We start from the raw sequence: 21231 nt of genomic DNA, 5'->3' as shown, positions 1-21231 counted from the left end.
CACAGTGGTTCTATTGAAGGCTCTGTTCCATTTAGTGTAACACAGTGGTTCTAATAAGGCTCTGTTCCATTTAGTGTAACACAGTGGTTCTAATAAGGCTCTGTTCCATTCAGTGTAACACAGTGGTTCTAATGAAGGCTCTGTTCCATTTAGTGTAACACAGTGGTTCTAATGAAGGCTCTGTTCCATTTAGTGTAACACAGTGGTTCTAATGAAGGCTCTGTTCCATTTAGTGTAACACAGTGGTTCTAATGAAGGCTCTGTTCCATTTAGTGTAACACAGTGGTTCTAATGAAGGCTCTGTTCCATTTAGTGTAGCACAGTGGTTCTAATGAAGGCTCTGTTCCATTTAGTGTAACACAGTGGTTCTAATGAAGGCTCTGTTCCATTTAGTGTAACACAGTGGTTCTAATAAGGCTCTGTTCCATTTAGTGTAACACAGTGGTTCTAATAAGGCTCTGTTCCATTCAGTGTAACACAGTGGTTCTAATGAAGGCTCTGTTCCATTTAGTGTAACACAGTGGTTCTAATGAAGGCTCTGTTCCATTTAGTGTAACACAGTGGTTCTAATAAGGCTCTGTTCCATTTAGTGTAACACAGTGGTTCTAATGAAGGCTCTGTTCCATTTAGTGTAACACAGTGGTTCTAATGAAGGCTCTGTTCCATTTAGTGTAACACAGTGGTTCTAATGAAGGCTCTGTTCCATTTAGTGTAACACAGTGGTTCTAATGAAGGCTCTGTTTCATTTAGTGTAACACAGTGGTTCTAATGAAGGCTCTGTTCCATTTAGTGTAACACAGTGGTTCTAATAAGGCTCTGTTCCATTTAGTGTAACACAGTGGTTCTAATGAAGGCTCTGTTCCATTTAGTGTAACACAGTGGTTCTAATGAAGGCTCTGTTCCATTTAGTGTAACACAGTGGTTCTAATAAGGCTCTGTTCCATTTAGTGTAACACAGTGGTTCTAATGAAGGCTCTGTTCCATTTAGTGTAACACAGTGGTTCTAATGAAGGCTCTGTTCCATTTAGTGTAACACAGTGGTTCTCACACTTTTTAATTTCAAGGACCCCTGCATAACTCTGAGTGTACAAATGGAACCAAATGGACCCTAATGGGTCCATTTGGTTCCATTTGTACTCTCTCAGAGTTACACCCGCCTCAAGGACCCATGAGGGTCCCTGGACCACACTTTGAGACCCACTGGTGTAGCAGAGTGTTTCCAGTTTGACCAGAATGGAACAGAGCTTTCATTAGTATCATTGGTAACACCTGGTTAGGTGGCAGCTACTGAAGAAAACATGATGTTGGTGTATACAATATACCAAGTTTTATTTATGTACATTTGATGATGCTCTTTTTATTCTTTTTGCCCTTTTTTTCTTTCCTTTAAACCTTTTATCATCATTCTGTTATTGTTATTATCTATGCTGCTGCTGAAGGAAGCCAAACCAACATAAGTTTTACTCTTATGTACCTGTACACAAGATGGAAGTAAGGAAGAGGCCCAGTTTCTTTACCATATGTCTGCAGTGCATAGAGCTCATTATACCATGTGAACGACTCCTTCACTGTTTCTCAACATGCGGTCTAGTGGCTAAGCCAGTCATTCTGTCTCATAAACAACACGTTTCAGGGTAAATGTAGGTCTGATCATGATTTACTGTAGGCTACATGTTCAAAGTGAGTAAGTGGGAGGGGCTTATTGTCAGCCGAGAACGTGGGAGTCTGTCCCGTTACAATGAGCTAGACCCCCCCCCCCCTACCACCAGCTCCCTGTACTTTCAACACCTACCACCAGCTCACAGTACCTACAACACCTACCACCAGCTCCCAGTACTTACAACACCTACCACCAGCTCCCAGTACTTACAACAACACCTACCACCAGCTCCCAGTACTTACAACAACACCTACCACCAGCTCACAGTACTTACAACAACACCTACCACCAGCTCCCTGTACTTTCAACACCTACCACCAGCTCACAGTACCTACAACACCTACCACCAGCTCCCAGTACTTACAACACCTACCACCAGCTCCCAGTACTTACAACAACACCTACCACCAGCTCCCAGTACTTACAACAACACCTACCACCAGCTCACAGTACTTACAACAACACCTACCACCAGCTCACAGTACTTACAACACCTACCACCAGCTCACAGTACTTACAACAACACCTACCACCAGCTCACAGTACTTACAACAACACCTACCACCAGCTCACAGTACTTACAACACCTACCATCAGCTCCCAGTACTTACAACACCTACCACCAGCTCACAGTACTTACAACAACACCTACCACCAGCTCCCAGTACTTACAACACCTACCATCAGCTCCCAGTACTTACAACACCACCTACCACCAGCTCACAGTACTTACAACAACACCTACCACCAGCTCGCAGTACTTACAACAACACCTACCACCAGCTCCCAGTACTTACAACACCTACCACCAGCTCACAGTACTTACAACAACACCTACCACCAGCTCCCAGTACTTACAACACCTACCACCAGCTCACAGTACTTACAACAACACCTGCCACCAGCTCGCAGTACTTACAACAACACCTACCACCAGCTCCCAGTACTTACAACAACACCTACCACCAGCTCGCAGTACTTACAACAACACCTACCACCAGCTCCCATTACATACAACAACACCTACCACCAGCTCCCATTACATACAACAACACCTACCACCAGCTCCCATTACATACAACAACACCTACCACCAGCTCGGTTGGCGGTGCCCGGGATCAAACCCGTGACCTTGTGGTCGAAAGCTCTACCGACGGCCTGAGCTACCCGGACACACGACTCAGACCATTTTACCAGTTTGGCTGATGTTTCAGCCCGATCACAACAACCCCCACAATGTAATTACATAAAAACATAATAGCAGTTTGAGAGATTAGTTCATGCACACACACACACCAGACTGACCGACTGACCGACTGACTGACTGACTGACTGACTGACTGACTGACTGACTGACTGACTGACTGACTGACTGACTGACCGACTGACCGAAGGCTGATCCGTCTGGTGCCACGTCATGAAAACAAACAAACACAAACCAATAGGAGATAACAAGCTGTATATAAATATATTTATATATGTTGTTCCTTGTGTCATTCCAGGGAAGGCAGAGTCTCTGCAGAGGTTGCAGAATCAAGTGCTTCACAAGTCAGAGAGACTCCAGGGTCTGGATGCAAAGCTACAAGGGTTACTGGCTGCCATCAGAGCCAAAGCCCATCTGCTGGCTACATGTAGTTAGACCAATAGCAATAGTAATGTGATATAGTTTTTTATTGGTCCTAATACCCTCCTACATCATATATTAAAGGTTTCTGTTCATGGATTTAGTGTAACATTTCACTTTTTTTCAAGGTCAAAAGCAAAGTTTTAAAGCGATGTGGTCTTGGTCAAATTGTGTTAATTATTGGAGGGTTTATGTAGAGTTATCCAACATACAGTATCTGGTGTCTTTTCTTGAGTAATGGGGGTCAATCTTTCCAATAAAACACGTTATAGAGGATATGTTAATGTCTGATGCCTGTGTTTGGGGTAACGGTTCTCCCAACACCCATTTGTTTACCGCATTTGGCATCTTACAGTTTGTGTCACGCTGCTCATATGGGAGTAAAATGATCTAAACCTGGAATAAATTGTTCCTTATAGACATGGTTAAAAGATATAAGAAGTAATATTTATAAAAGTAGATTTAAAGGGATAGTCTAGTATTATTATTTTGATTTGTATATTATATTACCAGGGAGTGTAAATGTGATTCAAAGTGTATTATAAGGTATATTTAGCACAGTGGCATTCACAAAAACATAGTTTTTAATCATGTTTGCTAACTGCCCGATTGCTTTTGTTTCCCCTGTTGAACTGACTTTATTCATTTATTTCAATTTCTCAAATACTATGAGATGCTGCTCCACATTATCAGTCTCAGGAGTCAATGTCACCTTGAGGCCCTGGTACCTCCGTATGGTCCTCGGGTTAGGGTTAGGGGTCACATTGAGGCCCTGGTACCTCCGTATGGTCCTCGGGTTAGGGTTAGGGGTCACATTGAGGGCCTCGGGTTAGGGTTAGGGGTCACATTGAGGGCCTGGTACCTCCGTATGGTCCTCGGGTTAGGGTTAGGGGTCACATTGAGGGCCTCGGGTTAGGGTTAGGGGTCACATTGAGGGCCTGGTACCTCCGTATGGTCCTCGGGTTAGGGTTAGGGGTCACATTGAGGGCCTCGGGTTAGGGTTAGGGGTCACATTGAGGGCCTGGTACCTCCGTATGGTCCTCGGGTTAGGGTTAGGGGTCACATTGAGGGCCTGGTACCTCCGTATGGTCCCCGGGGGGAGTGGGAGAGTGTAGCAGTACTAGGGTCCACCTCGGGTGGGTAGGGGGGTGCATGTTGGTGTTGGCAAAAAGACCCTGTCCTTTGGTTTTGTGGGGGCAATAGCTGAATGGGTATATAGCCCCTGCTATGTGTTGAGGTGTCCATGAGAAAGGAGAAGGCTGAAAACAGAATTTCCCCGTTCTCTCTGTGCCAATGCATTCACTGCCCCTAACCAGACCAAAGAGGTGATTGAGGACCTTGGATGCCAAGTAATGGCTGTCCTCTTCAAGTGGAAAGTGCAATGTACCCTGTAAAAATGTACTGTAACACCAATGTACTGTAACAATGTACTGTAACAATGTACTGTAACACCAATGTACTGTAACACCAATGTACTGTAACAATGTACTGTAACAATGTACTGTAACACCATCAGCTGTGTTACTTTTAACACCTGAAGGTCGGCCTCAACTGAATCTGCTACAAACCTTCACTGTCTTGCCTGCGGATGGGAAAATAAGAGGGTCTGGAGGCCATGAACTTAGGGTGGAACCTGTATGAATGTTGCTCCAGACAGTCTCTGGAAGGTCATTAAACTGTAACTGCTCCACTGGTTCACTGGAACATTAACGCCTGGACTGATCTGAACAGTAGGTTACGATCCACTGTATTAACATCTTTATCACCTGATTTCATGTCTTTAAATGAAACCCATTTATCTGGACGGCAAACTATTTGTTTAGAGGGTTATGTTTGGTACGGACATAATAGAAAGACACACGTCAAAGCACCAAAAGGGTCAGGAGGCGTGGGGATATTTGTAAAATCATGTCTTTTCAGTATATTTGACCCTCAGATTATAGTTTTGTTGTGTTCTCTTGTTATTTACCACCAGAAATGTCTCATTGGGGAAGAGAGACTCGTCATATTTTTTTGCTCATTTACTAAGCCAGATGTATTTATTTTCACACCTTGATGCTATGTATGTCTGTGGAGATTATTTCAACAACCAGACTATTTAAAAGAAGTGGATAACATCCCCCAACGTCACTCTATTGATGACTGTGTGAATCGACACGGCGAAGCCTTTCTAGAATTTCTACTTGAGTCTAAAATGTGTGTTCTAATCTAAACGGCCGTATAAAGTATAAACCCCCTTGAAGATAACTTTACATCAATCTCAACAAAGGGAAGGGCCGTAGTTGATTATATAGATGTACCATTTGACTGGCTGGGGACTTGCTTAGATTTGAAGGTGCTACCTTCAACTAAACTTATTTCAGATTGACAATGTTTTGATTCAATTGGTGATAGGTGTCATGTTCCAGACCATTGATTATAATGTTTAAAATGTATCATGCGGCCACAAGTTGGTAGTATTGATGACATTAACCATGTTCCAAATAAAGCAGTGAGTAATACATTTTAACGTAGATTGTGGAGTTGTGTACCAAATTCATTTTGTTAATCTAAAATGTTTTTTTATTTTTAAAGAACAGGTCAATAAGATGCAGACAATGCAAAAAACACAGCATGAACTTGATAACTGTTATCTGTGAACTTTTGTATGGGGAGTTGGGGAATGGCCAAAGGCACGAGGGTCGGTCTAACTTTCAAATAAAGCGTTTTGGAATGAAGAGTTAAATGGTTTGTGGAAGGCAATGCGTAAAGCAGAACATATTTACTTGAAATATAAAGGAGATAAGATTCAGAGAGAACATTATAGAGTTCATTTTTAGTTAAGTCAAAATATGTTTGATAAAAGGTTCGGTTATTTTAAAAGGCAGTATAATAAAGGATATATTTTACATTTGGAAGAAACACACGCAGCCAAATAAATAAACTTGGTCCAAAAAGGCAGAATAAAATACCATTGGAGGTGTATGGTGAGAGTCATGCCACTACTAGAAACTTTAGAGGTATCATCAGTGGTGTAAAGTAACTAAGTACAAGTACTGTACTTAAGTCATTTTTTGGGGGTATTTTTTACTTCACTGGAGTATTTCCAATGTTCAGTACTTTGACGTCTACTCCACTAACATCTCAGAGGAACATATTATACTTTTTTTTACTCCACTACAATTATTTGAGAACTTTAAAAACACATTAATAGAGTTGTAAAACATATTAATAGAGTTAGAAAACACATGAATAGAGTTATAAAACACATTAATAGAGTTATAAAACACATTAATAGAGTTATAAAACACATTCATAGTTATAAAATATATTAATAGTTATAAAACACATTAATAGAGTTATAAAACACATTAATAGAGTTATAAAACACATTAATAGAGTTATAAAACACATTAATAGAGTTATAAAACATATTAATAAAGTTATAAAACACATTAATAGAGTTATAAAACACATGAATAGAGTTATAAAACACATTAATAGAGTTATAAAACACATTAATAGAGTTATAAAACACATTCATAGAGTTGTAAAATATATTAATAGTTATAAAACACATTAATAGAGTTATAAAACACATTAATAGAGTTATAAAACACATGAATAGAGTTATAAAACACATTAATAGAGTTATAAAACATAATAATAGAGTTATAAAACACATGAATAGAGTTATAAAACACATTAATAGAGTTGTAAAACATATTAATAGAGTTATAAAACATATCAATAGGGTTATAAAACATATTAATAGAGTTATAAAACATATTAATAGGGTTATAAAACATTAATAGGGTTATAAAACATATTAATAGAGTTGTAAAACATATTAATAGAGTTATAAAACACATTAATAGAGTTGTAAAACATATTAATAGAGTTATAAAACACATTAATAGAGTTATAAAACACATTAATAGAGTTATAAAACATATTAATAGAGTTATAAAACACATTAATAGAGTTATAAAACACATTAATAGAGTTATAAAACACATTAATAGAGTTGTAAAACATATTAATAGAGTTATAAAACATATCAATAGGGTTATAAAACATATTAATAGAGTTATAAAACATATTAATAGGGTTATAAAACATTAATAGGGTTATACAACATATTAATAGAGTTGTAAAACATATTAATAGAGTTATAAAACACATTAATAGAGTTGTAAAACATATTAATAGAGTTATAAAACACATTAATAGAGTTGTAAAACATATTAATAGAGTTATAAAACACATTAATAGAGTTATAAAACACATTAATAGAGTTAAAAACTAAAACAACTGACTTGTCATGGACAGACTGGAAAACTGCTGCTTGGACGCCATCTAGTGTTTGGACGCCATCAGCAAACACTACATGTGTCATGTGATTATTATGGATCTATAAATCAGTGTTTTAAACCTTTTCATGTCAAGGACCCCCACATTAATGAATGCTTTTGGCCACGGACCCCCATCTGAGAATACTTTGTGCCAGGGACCCCCAGGGACCCCCAGAAGAGAAGAGTTATGTTAAGCAATTCAATGTTATTTGAAATGTTGTGAGCTTGTTTATCTGATATTTTTGAATAGCCAAAGTATAAAATATGGACAAAGTGGTTAAATGATTGTGATGCTATATTCAGTCATTTTGATGGGGACCCCCTGGAACCTCCCCAAGGACCCCTGAGGGTCCCCGCCGCTCCCCGGACCCCACTTTGAGAACCAATGCTATAAATAATACAAGTTCATATTGATTCCATCATGTGTCCATAGATACTGGTTTTAAATAAATATGTATAAATATACTTATATATACAACGCGTCGTTTTGTAACGCGTTGTGAGCTTGTAGATCGGCTATTTTTAAATATCCTAAGTATGCATAGAGTTGAAGTGGTTAATGTATGTTTTGTAATAATAATCAAAATCTACAAAGTAACTAGTAACTAAAGTTTTCAAATAATTGTAGTGGAGTAAAAGTACAATATTTGTCTCTGAGATGTAGTGGAGTAGAAGTAAAAGTATTGAAAATTGGAAATACTCAAGTAAAGTACAAATACCCCAAAATTGTACTTAAGTACAGTACTTGAGTACATGTACTTAGTTACTTTACACCGCTGCTGCACACAGGTGAAGATGATTTAGTGTTGATGAGTGAAAAGCAGTCTGTGGATCTATTCACTCTGCAGGGTGAACATCCGGTTGGGAAACGGAAATGTTTTTTCCATGTAACGTCCGGGTGAACGTGTTCAACGCTCCGGATCCAGTAGGCGGGGCTTTAGACCGATGTGAATACAGATTTAAATCGGACGCAGGCGCACTACGTCTGGTTTCTCTAACAGTTTGGTTTGAAACGCGCCACGCCGCTCTGCTGAAGGTAAACTAATGTTTGATTTATATCTAAAGTTTAAACACTCACTGTGTGGGGGTTTGTAGATCTAACCCCCATGTGTGTTTATAAATCTACTTTAGCCTTGGATCAAGACGGTCAGGGATATTATTGATGGTGATCGACTCTGATGTTTGTTGGTAGTTTTAAACGGCTCATAAATCCCCATAAATGAACCCAATCCAACACATAAAGTGTTTAAACACAAAGACACGGATGTAACTCGTCCATACGGGTCTGTTGTGTTCCGTAATATTACGTAAAGTTGAATAAAGATGCGTTTTAATCCCGTGTGTGACTGAACGCCGTTCTAGTTCCACATTTACATGGAGTGTAATACCTGCGTTCACCTGCTGCAACAGCGCCACTTTTCCAAATAGTTTGTGGTTCTGTCTTTAAGGCTTGTGCGTCTACATTTATGTATGCATTGTAAATATAAAGTGATTATCTTAAAGCCACAGATGTTATCCATACATACGGGGTGTTAGTGTTCAGTTAATGTTCAGTATAGTTTAATAAAGAAGTGTTTTAATCCCCTCTGTGAATGAACGTCATTGTATTTCCTGGATTACATGGGGTGTAATACCGGTGTTCACCAGCTGCAACAGCGCCACTTTCACCCATTGAATGATATATACAGTGATGTTCAGACAGACCAGATTGAAACATGTATTTATTGAATAATGTGGAATATTACTGAACATAAAGGGTCCGTATGGTGAGATAACATCTGTGGCTTTATATTTAGAATGTATACATTTATCAAGATGTTTGAGACTTTAACATGGAACTAAAACTCGAAAACACTATTTTTGGAGTGTTCAAGAATGTCATAGATGAGATAATAATAATACTAATAATACTACAACTAATAATAATAATGATACTAATAATACTACTAATAATACTACTAATAATACTACTACTACTAATAATAATAATAATAATGACTTTTTTTTTTGTACAGCACTTTTCACATTTCATACTTTTCATAAAATATCTAGAACAAAACAAATGTAAAAGCCTAAGGATAGAGATTAAACTGAGCTAAATTGTAACATAAGATAAATAACACTCAGGCAGGAGAATAAGTAATCTAAACTAAATATCGATATCAAAATTGATAAGAAGAAATGTGAGTCTTGATCTAAGGCTAAAGTGAAACTATAATATCGTCTCTATCTCATAAATATGTCCAAAACTGCTACTTTTCTGGATTCAAAAATGGCAAAAGTATCAGATCTACAAGCTCAAAACATGTTGCTTTGTGCGTTTCAGGCTTGTAGGACCCCCTCTAGCTTCAAACCTGATTTGCGCCCCTGCTCTGCACCCCAGTTTTATTAAGTTGGTTGGTTGGGAGGGGATCCGATTTGACAAGCTTGGCTCGATTGACCGACATAAATAAACTGACCTTTGCCTTATTCAAAAAATGATTTGTGGGCCCTCAAGATGTGTAGTTGAGTACCCCTGCACTGTAGCATACATGGGCAACTGGCGGCCCCCACCTTCACAAGTTAATATCAGAATACTGATATATTATTGATTTACAGCTGTTTACAATTCCAAACATGCAAACATGACCCGCTTTATCAGTTTAATGACTTTATGTCCAATGTATTTGTATTTAAGTTCATAAAGTTAACTTAAGTATAACTAAATGCATTTGAAATTAAATTAAAACAAATACTTTTCAGGATTCCAATAAAAAAATACAAAACAATTATTCAGGATTCCAATTCCAAAATAGCAGATCTAAGCTTTGAGCTTTTGAGCTCTGAGCTTGCAGATCTGCTATTTTTGCTACTTTTGTGTGACGTACTAGAATGACAAATTTAATTGACGAAAAAAAATAAGGAGATAAGAGGTTTCTGCCCGACAACAACGATATGCAATGTGTTCCTCTGGAGTGAGTGTAGAAATATAGTGGCCCTCTGCATCATCAAAGTTGCATCACCCCTGCACTATAGCCTAATTAAGAACTCTATTTTCTGTTATTATTGTTATTATTATACAATATATTAAATGTAATGTTGGTGTTTATCTGTGTCTTGCAGGTTAATCGTGAGGTGACCTTCAGCAGAGTGGACTAAACCTACTTCATACAGTGAGTTAAAAACGCTGAGTCATGGCTCCTAGCTATGACTCAGCGTTTGACTCGCTGTATGAGTTCTACAGTGAAGGTCCTGGATGGATGGATGGAGTCATCAGGAGATAGCTGGTAATAGAGTGTCTGTAACTCAGGACAAGGGGCTTGAAGATGGAACCTCGATGGAGTCGACGCAGCAACGAGCCCTGAGAGCTGAAACGTATAACGGTGCCAACGCACGCTCTCCGTCCGAGATACGAGGCGTACGGTGCTCGGGACGTGGTGCCATACAACCTACGCGGCTCTATTAATACCAGCTATCTTCAACCACGCGGCTCTATTAATACCAGCTATCTTCAACCACGCGGCTCTATTAATACCAGCTATCTTCAACCACGCGGCTCTATTAATACCAGCTATCTTCAACCACACGGCTCTATTAATACCAGCTATCTTCAACCACGCGGCTCTATTAATACCAGCTATCTTCAACCACGCGGCTCTATTAATACCAGCTATCTTCAACCACACGGCTCTATTAATACCAGCTATCTTCAACCACGCGGCTCTATTAATACCAGCTATCTTCAACCACACGGCTCTATTAATACCAGCTATCTTCAACCACACGGCTCTATTAATACCAGCTATCTTCAACCTACGCGGCTCTATTAATACCAGCTATCTTCAACCTACGCGGCTCTATTAATACCAGCTATCTTCAACCACGCGGCTCTATTAATACCAGCTATCTTCAACCACACGGCTCTATTAATACCAGCTATCTTCAACCACGCGGCTCTATTAATACCAGCTATCTTCAACCACACGGCTCTATTAATACCAGCTATCTTCAACCACACGGCTCTATTAATACCAGCTATCTTCAACCTACGCGGCTCTATTAATACCAGCTATCTTCAACCTACGCGGCTCTATTAATACCAGCTATCTTCAACCACGCGGCTCTATTAATACCAGCTATCTTCAACCACACGGCTCTATTAATACCAGCTATCTTCAACCACACGGCTCTATTAATACCAGCTATCTTCAACCACACGGCTCTATTAATACCAGCTATCTTCAACCACGCGGCTCTATTAATACCAGCTATCTTCAACCACACGGCTCTATTAATACCAGCTATCTTCAACCACACGGCTCTATTAATACCAGCTATCTTCAACCACACGGCTCTATTAATACCAGCTATCTTCAACCACACGGCTCTATTAATACCAGCTATCTTCAACCACGCGGCTCTATTAATACCAGCTATCTTCAACCTACGGGCTCTATTAATACCAGCTATCTTCAACCACACGGCTCTATTAATACCAGCTATCTTCAACCACGCGGCTCTATTAATACCAGCTATCTTCAACCACACGGCTCTATTAATACCAGCTATCTTCAACCACACGGCTCTATTAATACCAGCTATCTTCAACCACACGGCTCTATTAATACCAGCTATCTTCAACCACACGGCTCTATTAATACCAGCTATCTTCAACCACGCGGCTCTATTAATACCAGCTATCTTCAACCACACGGCTCTATTAATACCAGCTATCTTCAACCACGCGGCCGGAGACCTCACACGGTACGTACCTGGATCACACCTGAACACTATAAACTATAGGGCTGTGTCATCTGTGTCATTTTAAGATTTATTTGGCTGTTCAAAAATGGCAGATATACAAGCTCATAGCGCGGCACCGCTGTTCAAAAATGGCAGATATACAAGCTCATAGCGCGGCACCGCTGTTCAAAAATGGCACATATACAAGCTCATAGCGCGTAACCGAGTGCCGCACTATGAGCTTGTAGATCTGCTATTCTTTTGAAAAATCTTGAAAAAGTCATTGCTCATTGAATCATTGAATTTATATATTTTTTTAACTAAAATCTTTCTGGAACAAAGTATTTTGAGATGGGGGTCCGCGGCCAAATATATATAATTTTGGGGGTCCTCCTTGACATGAAAAAGGTTTGAGAACCACTGATATTATAGCAACATACGTTTTTTCAAAAAACTGTTAAGATTTAGGAGACATTTGTAGAATCCCCCCAGAAGCCAAGATTTGAGTTAAAAATGTTCACTTTAAAGATTTGCACAAATTTTCACGATTTATTTTCGGAAAAAAAATGCAGATTTACAAGCACTGATGCCGCGCTATGAGCTTGTTGAATAGCCTAAATAAATCAAACAATGACACAGATGCATTCCCGGTCTTAAAGGGTTAATGATTTAATTGTGTTTGGCGTTGAACATTGGAACATGTGAATGCAATTATTATTATTATTTTTTGCTTTTAGGGCTTCGTAAACACAAGTTGCACAAGACAGATATGACAAATAATATACGTAATTTCATTACTTTTATACTTTCAAAAAACACATTTAATAGTGGAACTAGAAAAAGTGCTCCTCGGAGCACAGGTCTCCGCCAGGTCAGGTAAGTTATTGTGGCCTCCTGGTGGCGCTATAATAGGCCAATGTGAAAAGGGTGGCATTTCTTCCTCTGCCCAGTGGGAATGTGCGTGCACATTTTCGCGGAAATCGCACGCCACGTTCATGATTTCAGACATTTTGTTCAAAACGGACCAATCCTGCAAACTTTGGAAGTCAACCTTAGCCAATCAGGATGGAATATGAAATATCGGACAGATGCGTCTTGATCACATGACTATGGAGATACTGTGTACCGATGTGCGTGATGTTTGGATACAATCTGAAGGATTAATATCCAAAAATGTGTTTGACATAAGTCGGCCTCCTGGTGGCGCTGTAAAAAGTAGATATGAAAAATGCAGTGCAGATGTTTTTCCTTGGCCTCTAGGGAGTAGGCGTGCAAAGTTTCACGCAGATCGGTGCAGTTATAGTTAGAAATGCAAATCGGCCTGTTATAGCGCCACCATGAGGCTGATGTGAAAAGTTTTAAGTGCCATTTCTTCCTCGGCCTAGTGGGAATGTGCGTGTGCTATTTTATGGAAATGGCAAGCTGCGTTCATGATTTGAGGCAGTTTGTTCAAAACGGACCAATCCTGCAAACTTTGGATGGTAACCTTAGCCAATGAGGATGGAATATGGGAAATCGGACAGATCAGGGTTGATCACATGACTATAGAGATACTGTGTACCGATTTGCATGAGGTTTGGTTAAAAACTGTAGGAGTAATGGGGAAAAATGGGTTTTGCACAAATCGGCCTCCTGGTGGCGCTATGACAGGCCTATGTGAAAAATTTGAGGCAGAGGTTCTGAATTGGCATCCAGGGAGTGTGTGTGCACAGTTTCGCAGCGACCGGGCCAACGGTGCCTGAGATTTGGTGCTAACACACAGACAGGACACACGGACGGACGGACGGACGGACGGACACACGGACGGACGGACAGGGGCGAAAACATACTCTCTCGCCATGCCTTTCGGCCTGGCGGAGACAATTAGCGGAGTGCAAATGGCCGATCTACAAGCTCAATGCCACACGTTTTGAGCTGGTACTTGAGTGTACTTGAGTAAGTACAAAAGTATTGTCATCAAAATGTACAAAGTACCAAAAGTAAAAGTACTCATTATGCAGTAACATTTATACAAATGTATAAAAATCTCTTGAAAATAGCAGATCTACCGCTCACAATGCGTCGCATTCTGAGCTTGTAGATCGTCTATTTTCAAATGGCCGAAATGTATGTAGGGCTGAAGTGGTTCATGTATGTTTTGTACTAATAATATAAATCTGCTAAAAATGTACTAAAAATAAAGTAACTGGTCACTAAAGTTTTCAAATAATTGAAATTAAAAGTACAATATTTGCCTCTGAGATGTAGTGGAGTAAAAGTATTGGAAATTGGAAATACTCAAGTAAAGTACAAATACCACAAAATGTACTTAAGTACAGTACTTGAGTAATTATACTTAGTTACTTTACACCACTGGTTATCAGACCACACAGGGGCCTGTTCCTCAAAAGGTGAATTAAAAAAGCCTGGCCTTAAGCCAAATCTAGGCTTGACAAAGTCGGGTCCGAAAAGCCTCGTTTATTCCGTTCCTCAGACGCCAAGCCAGGCTGAAAAGGAGCAACTTTGTCGAGCTAGGCTATGTCAAGCCAGGCTGTGTCCAGCCAGGATAATGAAGCCAGGCTAAATGGGCGGCGATTCGCCGACGACGTATTTCTATAAAAGACCATGAACTCGAGCGCAGATTCCTTGCACTTGACCAATCATGGCAGCGGGGAACAAAACTCGTGCAGCGTTTTTCTCTGTGTGCCGAACAGCAGCAGCTCCTGCAAGCTTATGAGGAAGTGAGACATATTATCAACAGAAAAGGAAACACGGCCGCCGTTAACAAAACCAGGGAGAAAGCATGGCAAAGTATTGCCGACAAATTAAATGCGTAAGTCGTCAAAATAAAATACAATTTCAAGTCCCTAAATATATAATTCAGTTGCCATGCAATGTTGACATTACATGGAATCCATCTATCTAGGAATCCATCTATCTATCTATCTATATACTGTACTGTTCAGCTTAATATGGTTGTAAGGTAGGCCTATTCTAGTTCAGGGGTCTTCAACAGGGGAGTTACTACAGCGGGCCGCCAAATCTGTGTGTGATATGTGTTTTTTTTGTTTTACCTTGACCACTTGAACCCATAGCATCCCCATTCTGAGGAGAACTTCGGCCAAAAAATAGCAGATCTACAGGCCCCCAATGCATTGTATAATTGTATAATTAATTATCTTAACTTATTAATGTCCATGAAGCTCAAACAGGACTGGCACAGTCAGGACATGGGGCCAAATTAAAATAAAATACAAGAACATCTTGCAGAGTGGTAAGTGCGTTAATACATTGAATACAATATACAAATGAAGGTGGATAAATTACGTATGTGCCTGCTGACATGTTTTATTTGCTTGCTGGTTTTAGCTATACAAAAAAAAGAACTATGTCTGTGGCACTGGTGGTGGTCCTCTGTTACAGTCTGGCTCAGAGACTACAACAAAAAAGGGGAGACGACACGGAGGAATACATAAATAAGTGTAAAGTTTATTTACTAACTAAGGAAATAATGGTAAATCAGTAATAAATCAAGTTTCCAAATCATAAGGGCAGGGAAACATGCTGCCCACTGGAACGGAACCTAATAACTCAACATAAGGAACTCAAACACAAATGCTCTCCTGTGTGGCCACACGCCTGTGACCTGGGAGGACTGAAGAGAATGAACTGATGTAGAGTGGGGCTTTTATAGAGTGAGGAGACAATTGGCCAGGTGTCTCCCCTTCCACTGATCATCTCAGCCTCCACCCTCCAACCCAGCACTGCAATGGAATGTTAAAGGCACACACACACATAACCCTATAGCAAAGGCCATGGGGCCGTCACACCCCCCCCCTTCAAAACAGGGTCCCACAGGGAACCCTGGCCCAAACTTTGTGTTATAACTAAATCAACTACAAATGTGCAAATATTCACAAAAAATGAACCCCATTTTAAACTAACCCCCCCAGTTCACATCTCCATTCCGCTTCAGCCCCACCCCACCTCAGCAACTGGTACCTTGGAGCTTTTAAGAGAAAGGTTAAGGCCTATGCAAAACAGATTTATGAACACAGAATTAATTTATGGGCCCCTAAATAAAGCATCCACATAATTCTCTTTCCAATTACTTTTTCCATGTTTTTCCTTCCTGTGTGCATTACAAATGCAGACAGGATGAAAATAACTCCATGGTGTATTCTGCGTCCATCACGCTTCGGCAACGTCATGACAACTTTTGAGCTGAAAACACGCCGCTCAAAGCCACGGTCACACAAATCTGTCCCCTCAACTTTAGCAGCTTTGGGCTGAGAAATGTCCAAATTGGGGACCAAATAAGCCACTTTGATGGGTTGACTTAGTTTTTCAGTTTTTTTACCAGTACTACAGACTTTGATGTACATTGCCACGCTTCTTTTCACGCGGGGCCAAAAGAACTTTTTCAAAACCTCATCATAAGTTTTACGCACTCCCATATGCCCCGACTCATAGTGAGCAATGCGCAAAACTGACTCCTGAAATTTGGAAGGAATGACAATTTGGAAAATTGGGTCTCCAATGAACCCTTGGCCCTTCGGCACACACTTGCGCAGTAGTACTCCATTCTCAATGAAGTACCCCTGTGCACGATTTTTCACCTCCTTTTTGGGGAGAACAACATTGAACAGCTCCTTCAGTGTGGGATCGGCTTTCTGCTCCCTCACCAACTCAGAGTGTGAAATAGACCTAGGAAGGTTGCACAGATATTCATTTTCATCCTGGTGCTTCCTATCCTCAACTGCTTTTTGTACAGGTTGAACAACAGACTGATCAGTAAAGACCCGCTCCCCTGCTACATCATTCCCCAGTACTATGGTCACCCCATTAACAGGAAGAGCTGGACGCACCCCCATCCTAACTTCACCCTGGAACAGAGATGAACAAAGCATGAACTTGTGTACAGGAACATGGAAAACTGACATCTCCATGCCCAACACAGGAATGAACGACCCAGTGTCAGTCGCTCCAGAAAATGGCAAAGTAGAGGCAAGGATAAATGAATTAAATGAACCTGTGTCTCGTAAAATAGTTACTGGCACCTTCTCCGGATTACCAATCAAGGACACATGTCCCTTTGACACAAATGGTGAAAAGGCACTTGTCATTACCTCAGCACTCGGCTGATCTACCATGCGACCCGAAAGTGACACTGCAAATGCAGACGGACTCGGCCTAGCTGAGGTGTTCTCACTACGTGACTGAAGCATAGGGCATTCCTTTTTCCAGTGTCCTGGTTGGTGACAGTAATGGCAGACATTATCGGAGTCCCGTATAGCACGACCACTTGGTCCACTCTTATGCTCCGCACTCCATGTCCCACTGGTCCTGCCAGGGAAATACTTTCCCCCAACAACCTGGCCAGCTTCTCTGCCACCCCCAAATCCACCAGTAAAGCTACGGTTATCCCCACATCCCTTATGCAATAACGAGAACTCATCGGCGAGTGCCGCAGCTTCAGCTGCAGTCCGTGCCTTCTGCTCACTTATATGAACGGCCACTTGCTCAGGGACTGAGTTTTTGAATTGTTCAAGTACAATCAGATCTGCCAGATCATCATAGTCATCGACTCCTGAAGCTACACACCAACGATTAAAGTGTGTGGACAGGTCACGGGCAAACTCCAAGTAGGATCTATTGCCTCGCTGCCACGTTCTAAACCGCTGGCGGTAAGCCTCGGGTACTAATTCGTAGGTACGAAGCACTGCGGCTTTCACCTCTGTGTACTTACAACTGTCCCGTGCCGACAGTGAAGCAAACGCCTCCTGTGCACGACCAGTCAGCACACACTGCAACAGGACCGTGCGGTCCGCATCACTCCAGTCCCTAGCGTCTGCCACCCGCTCGAACAAAGTGAAAAACACCTCCACCTCCTTCTCATTAAACTTGGGGACTAACCGTAAACTTTTCAAGATTTGGTCTTTGTCACCCGATTCCTTTTTCACCTCACTTAACTTTCCATCCCTCACCAGCTTGAGCCTCGTGTCCTCAATTTCTAATCTTGCCATCTCCGCTCTGTGCCTCATTTTCTCCATCTCCAAATCCTTCTCCTTCAACAGTAGGCCTACCTCTTCCTTCTCCTTTAACTGTACTTGCAGTTGTAATTGCAAATTCAATAACCTTTCCTGCTGTTCAAAGGTCAAGACAGCCACAGATGGTACACTCTCCCTAACCTCAACCTGCACACTTAATGTCGGAGGTGGGGTCAACACCTTTTGCTCATATAAGCTGTCCATAATCATGGCTTTGATATTGTCCTTCCTGGACCTTTTATCGCCAATTTCAATTGCATAATGCTCTGCAATTAAAATGAGCTGATCTTTGGTGCAGGCACCTAACCCCTCCTCCGACGGAGCCAAGAAAAAATCAGTAACCTCCATTACTTGTTGAAACTTTTCCCCCCAAAAAACTAAACAAAAAAACAATACCAAATTAAACCAAAACCTCTAGTAACAAAAGAACGTAACAGACACAAATCAATTAAATTGAGCCTCCCCACTGACTGCCTATACCAAAAACTTCTCTAACTGCGCTCTAGTCTTCAGAGGGTTTCTGCGGCCGGGTACTTATGCACCAAAACCCACTAGTGTGGAAAAAGCGACCAGCAAGCTGGCAACCCCCCATGACTAGGGACATGCTCCCAGCCACTTTCACCCCACACTACTTTTTTACCCGCACACGAATCCCAAGGGGAAACGCGCTATACCTACTTGAGTTGGCTCAACAAAACCGATTTGCAAAATAAATATACTTACGCTCTTAAGTCACCAGACCCTTAACAAATTCACCTCCGATCGCTCCCCAAAGAATGCCGGTAGGGAATCCCCAGTACTGACGTCACCAGCGGCTTTCCCAATTCCCACGGCCCCACCCCCCTGCTGCCACCAAGGGTAGGTGTGAACGTGAACTGCTTGTTTGAACACAAGCGACCTAAACTGCAATACTCAAGCTTTGTAGCTCAACAAATCTATCCGTTTTTAAGACGAGCCCCCATTTGTTACAGTCTGGCTCAGAGACTACAACAAAAAAGGGGAGACGACACGGAGGAATACATAAATAAGTGTAAAGTTTATTTACTAACTAAGGAAATAATGGTAAATCAGTAATAAATCAAGTTTCCAAATCATAAGGGCAGGGAAACATGCTGCCCACTGGAACGGAACCTAATAACTCAACATAAGGAACTCAAACACAAATGCTCTCCTGTGTGGCCACACGCCTGTGACCTGGGAGGACTGAAGAGAATGAACTGATGTAGAGTGGGGCTTTTATAGAGTGAGGAGACAATTGGCCAGGTGTCTCCCCTTCCACTGATCATCTCAGCCTCCACCCTCCAACCCAGCACTGCAATGGAATGTTAAAGGCACACACACACATAACCCTATAGCAAAGGCCATGGGGCCGTCACACCTCCCACCGAGGACTACACACCAGACGAAGATTTAGCCCTGGCGTTGAACAAGGGATGGAGGGGATCCCGGGGGGGACATCGACGGAGTCGGTGTCCAGCCAAATGTCTGCCCCCTTCATTACGGGTCGGTCTACATTAATTTAATTTGTTCAATAGCCTATACTGCACATAGAACACAATCAACCATTCATGGTGTTATTACGTGGACTGTCTGATTAATTATTAAAGGTCTGACATTGTCTTGCAGTGTCAGGTGGCACCATCCTTCTTGTGGAGCCAGTGGAGGATGAGGATCCAGTGAGTATTATAATTTAATGACACCTGTCAGCACTAGGTCAATACACTCTAAATTCCACTGATCTATTGAATGTGCAGGTGCAGAGCTTTTACGAAGAGGAGGCAGAGGCAGATATGGCGGAGGAGGAGGAGGAGGTAAAAATAGGCCTATACTTATTTAGTCCATATTGGCTATGAAGTCAGTGATGTGGTTGTCAAAGAAAATATAATTTCCTGACAGGACCCAACAGATGCAGAGACTGCTGGACAGAGCCAGGAGTCTGCGAGCCAGCCTGGCAATGCAGTGAGTATTAACTCAAGGACATTCACCCCAATGCACAATTCCTGCTGCTGTGCTAATTGATATGTGTTTAACAGACTGCAGAGGTGGTGAAAAACCTCTATGCCACTCATTTGCGGCGCCAAATTGAGTTGGCAGAGGTCGATTTAGAATTAAAGACGATTCAGATTGCGAAAGAGAAGATCCTCCTAGAAAAGGAGAAAATCCTGCTGGAGAAGGAGAGGATTCTTTTGGAGAGGGAGAAAAAAACCCTGCCATTTGATTTAGAGATTAAAAGAAGGAAGATGGTGAAGCTGGGATTAGAAGTCCGCATACTGAAAGAACAAGTATGGTCATCATTTTAATGCACAATGTAAGCATGACTTATAGCACAATGTAGTAATCATATTTTCCCCTCTCTCTCCCAAGCTTCCAGCTGATAAATAGCCGGCCCGTCCCACTCCTGACGGTGAAGGAATAGCTGGTGTTTTTTTGTTGTTTTTACATTCGGAGATTTTTTGAGTCATCAAGGGTCCTGGGAATATTTATCTATTTTGTGTTGAGTTTTTGTTCGTTGATTTTCTTCCTAATGACCTCCCTGGATCTATTTATTGCGGCCGTGTTTCATTTATTTTTATAGGCCTACAAATACTTTCCATGAGCTGAGAATTATGATTTAGGAACCCTGGCCTGTCAATAAATAATTGAATGTTAAAAAAAACACATGCCTCTCTCATTAATGTACAGTAGGCTACATAGTTATTCTTCCACTGAAATCGTAATGCGACCAATTATAGTTGTACATTTTTCCCGTGGTTTTATTTGGTTCTTCATTTTCAGGTCAGTTTAATATTAGCCTACTTCTGAATGTGGTTTCTTCTTAAAGCTATTTATTTGAATGTATTTGTCCTTTTCTACAATGTATTT

At 41.0% G+C, this 21231-nt stretch overlaps 1 protein-coding gene across 1 annotated transcript in view; it reads left to right on the top strand.

Moving 5' to 3' along the window:
- Positions 1–3383, top strand: part of lamb3 (laminin subunit beta 3) — a 42542-nt gene extending 39159 nt beyond the window's left edge. The window contains 1 exon segment of the mRNA XM_080425027.1: positions 3163–3383. Coding sequence (XP_080281153.1) covers positions 3163–3299 — 137 coding nt within the window. The 3' untranslated portion in view covers positions 3300–3383.
- Positions 3384–21231: the final 17848 nt, after the last annotated feature.

Source organism: Gymnoscopelus braueri (genome assembly GCF_963280865.1).
Source record: "Gymnoscopelus braueri genome assembly, chromosome: 3".
In the NCBI taxonomy this organism is placed as follows: Eukaryota; Metazoa; Chordata; class Actinopteri; order Myctophiformes; family Myctophidae; genus Gymnoscopelus; species Gymnoscopelus braueri.
This window is presented reverse-complemented; position numbering and strand designations above follow the sequence as displayed.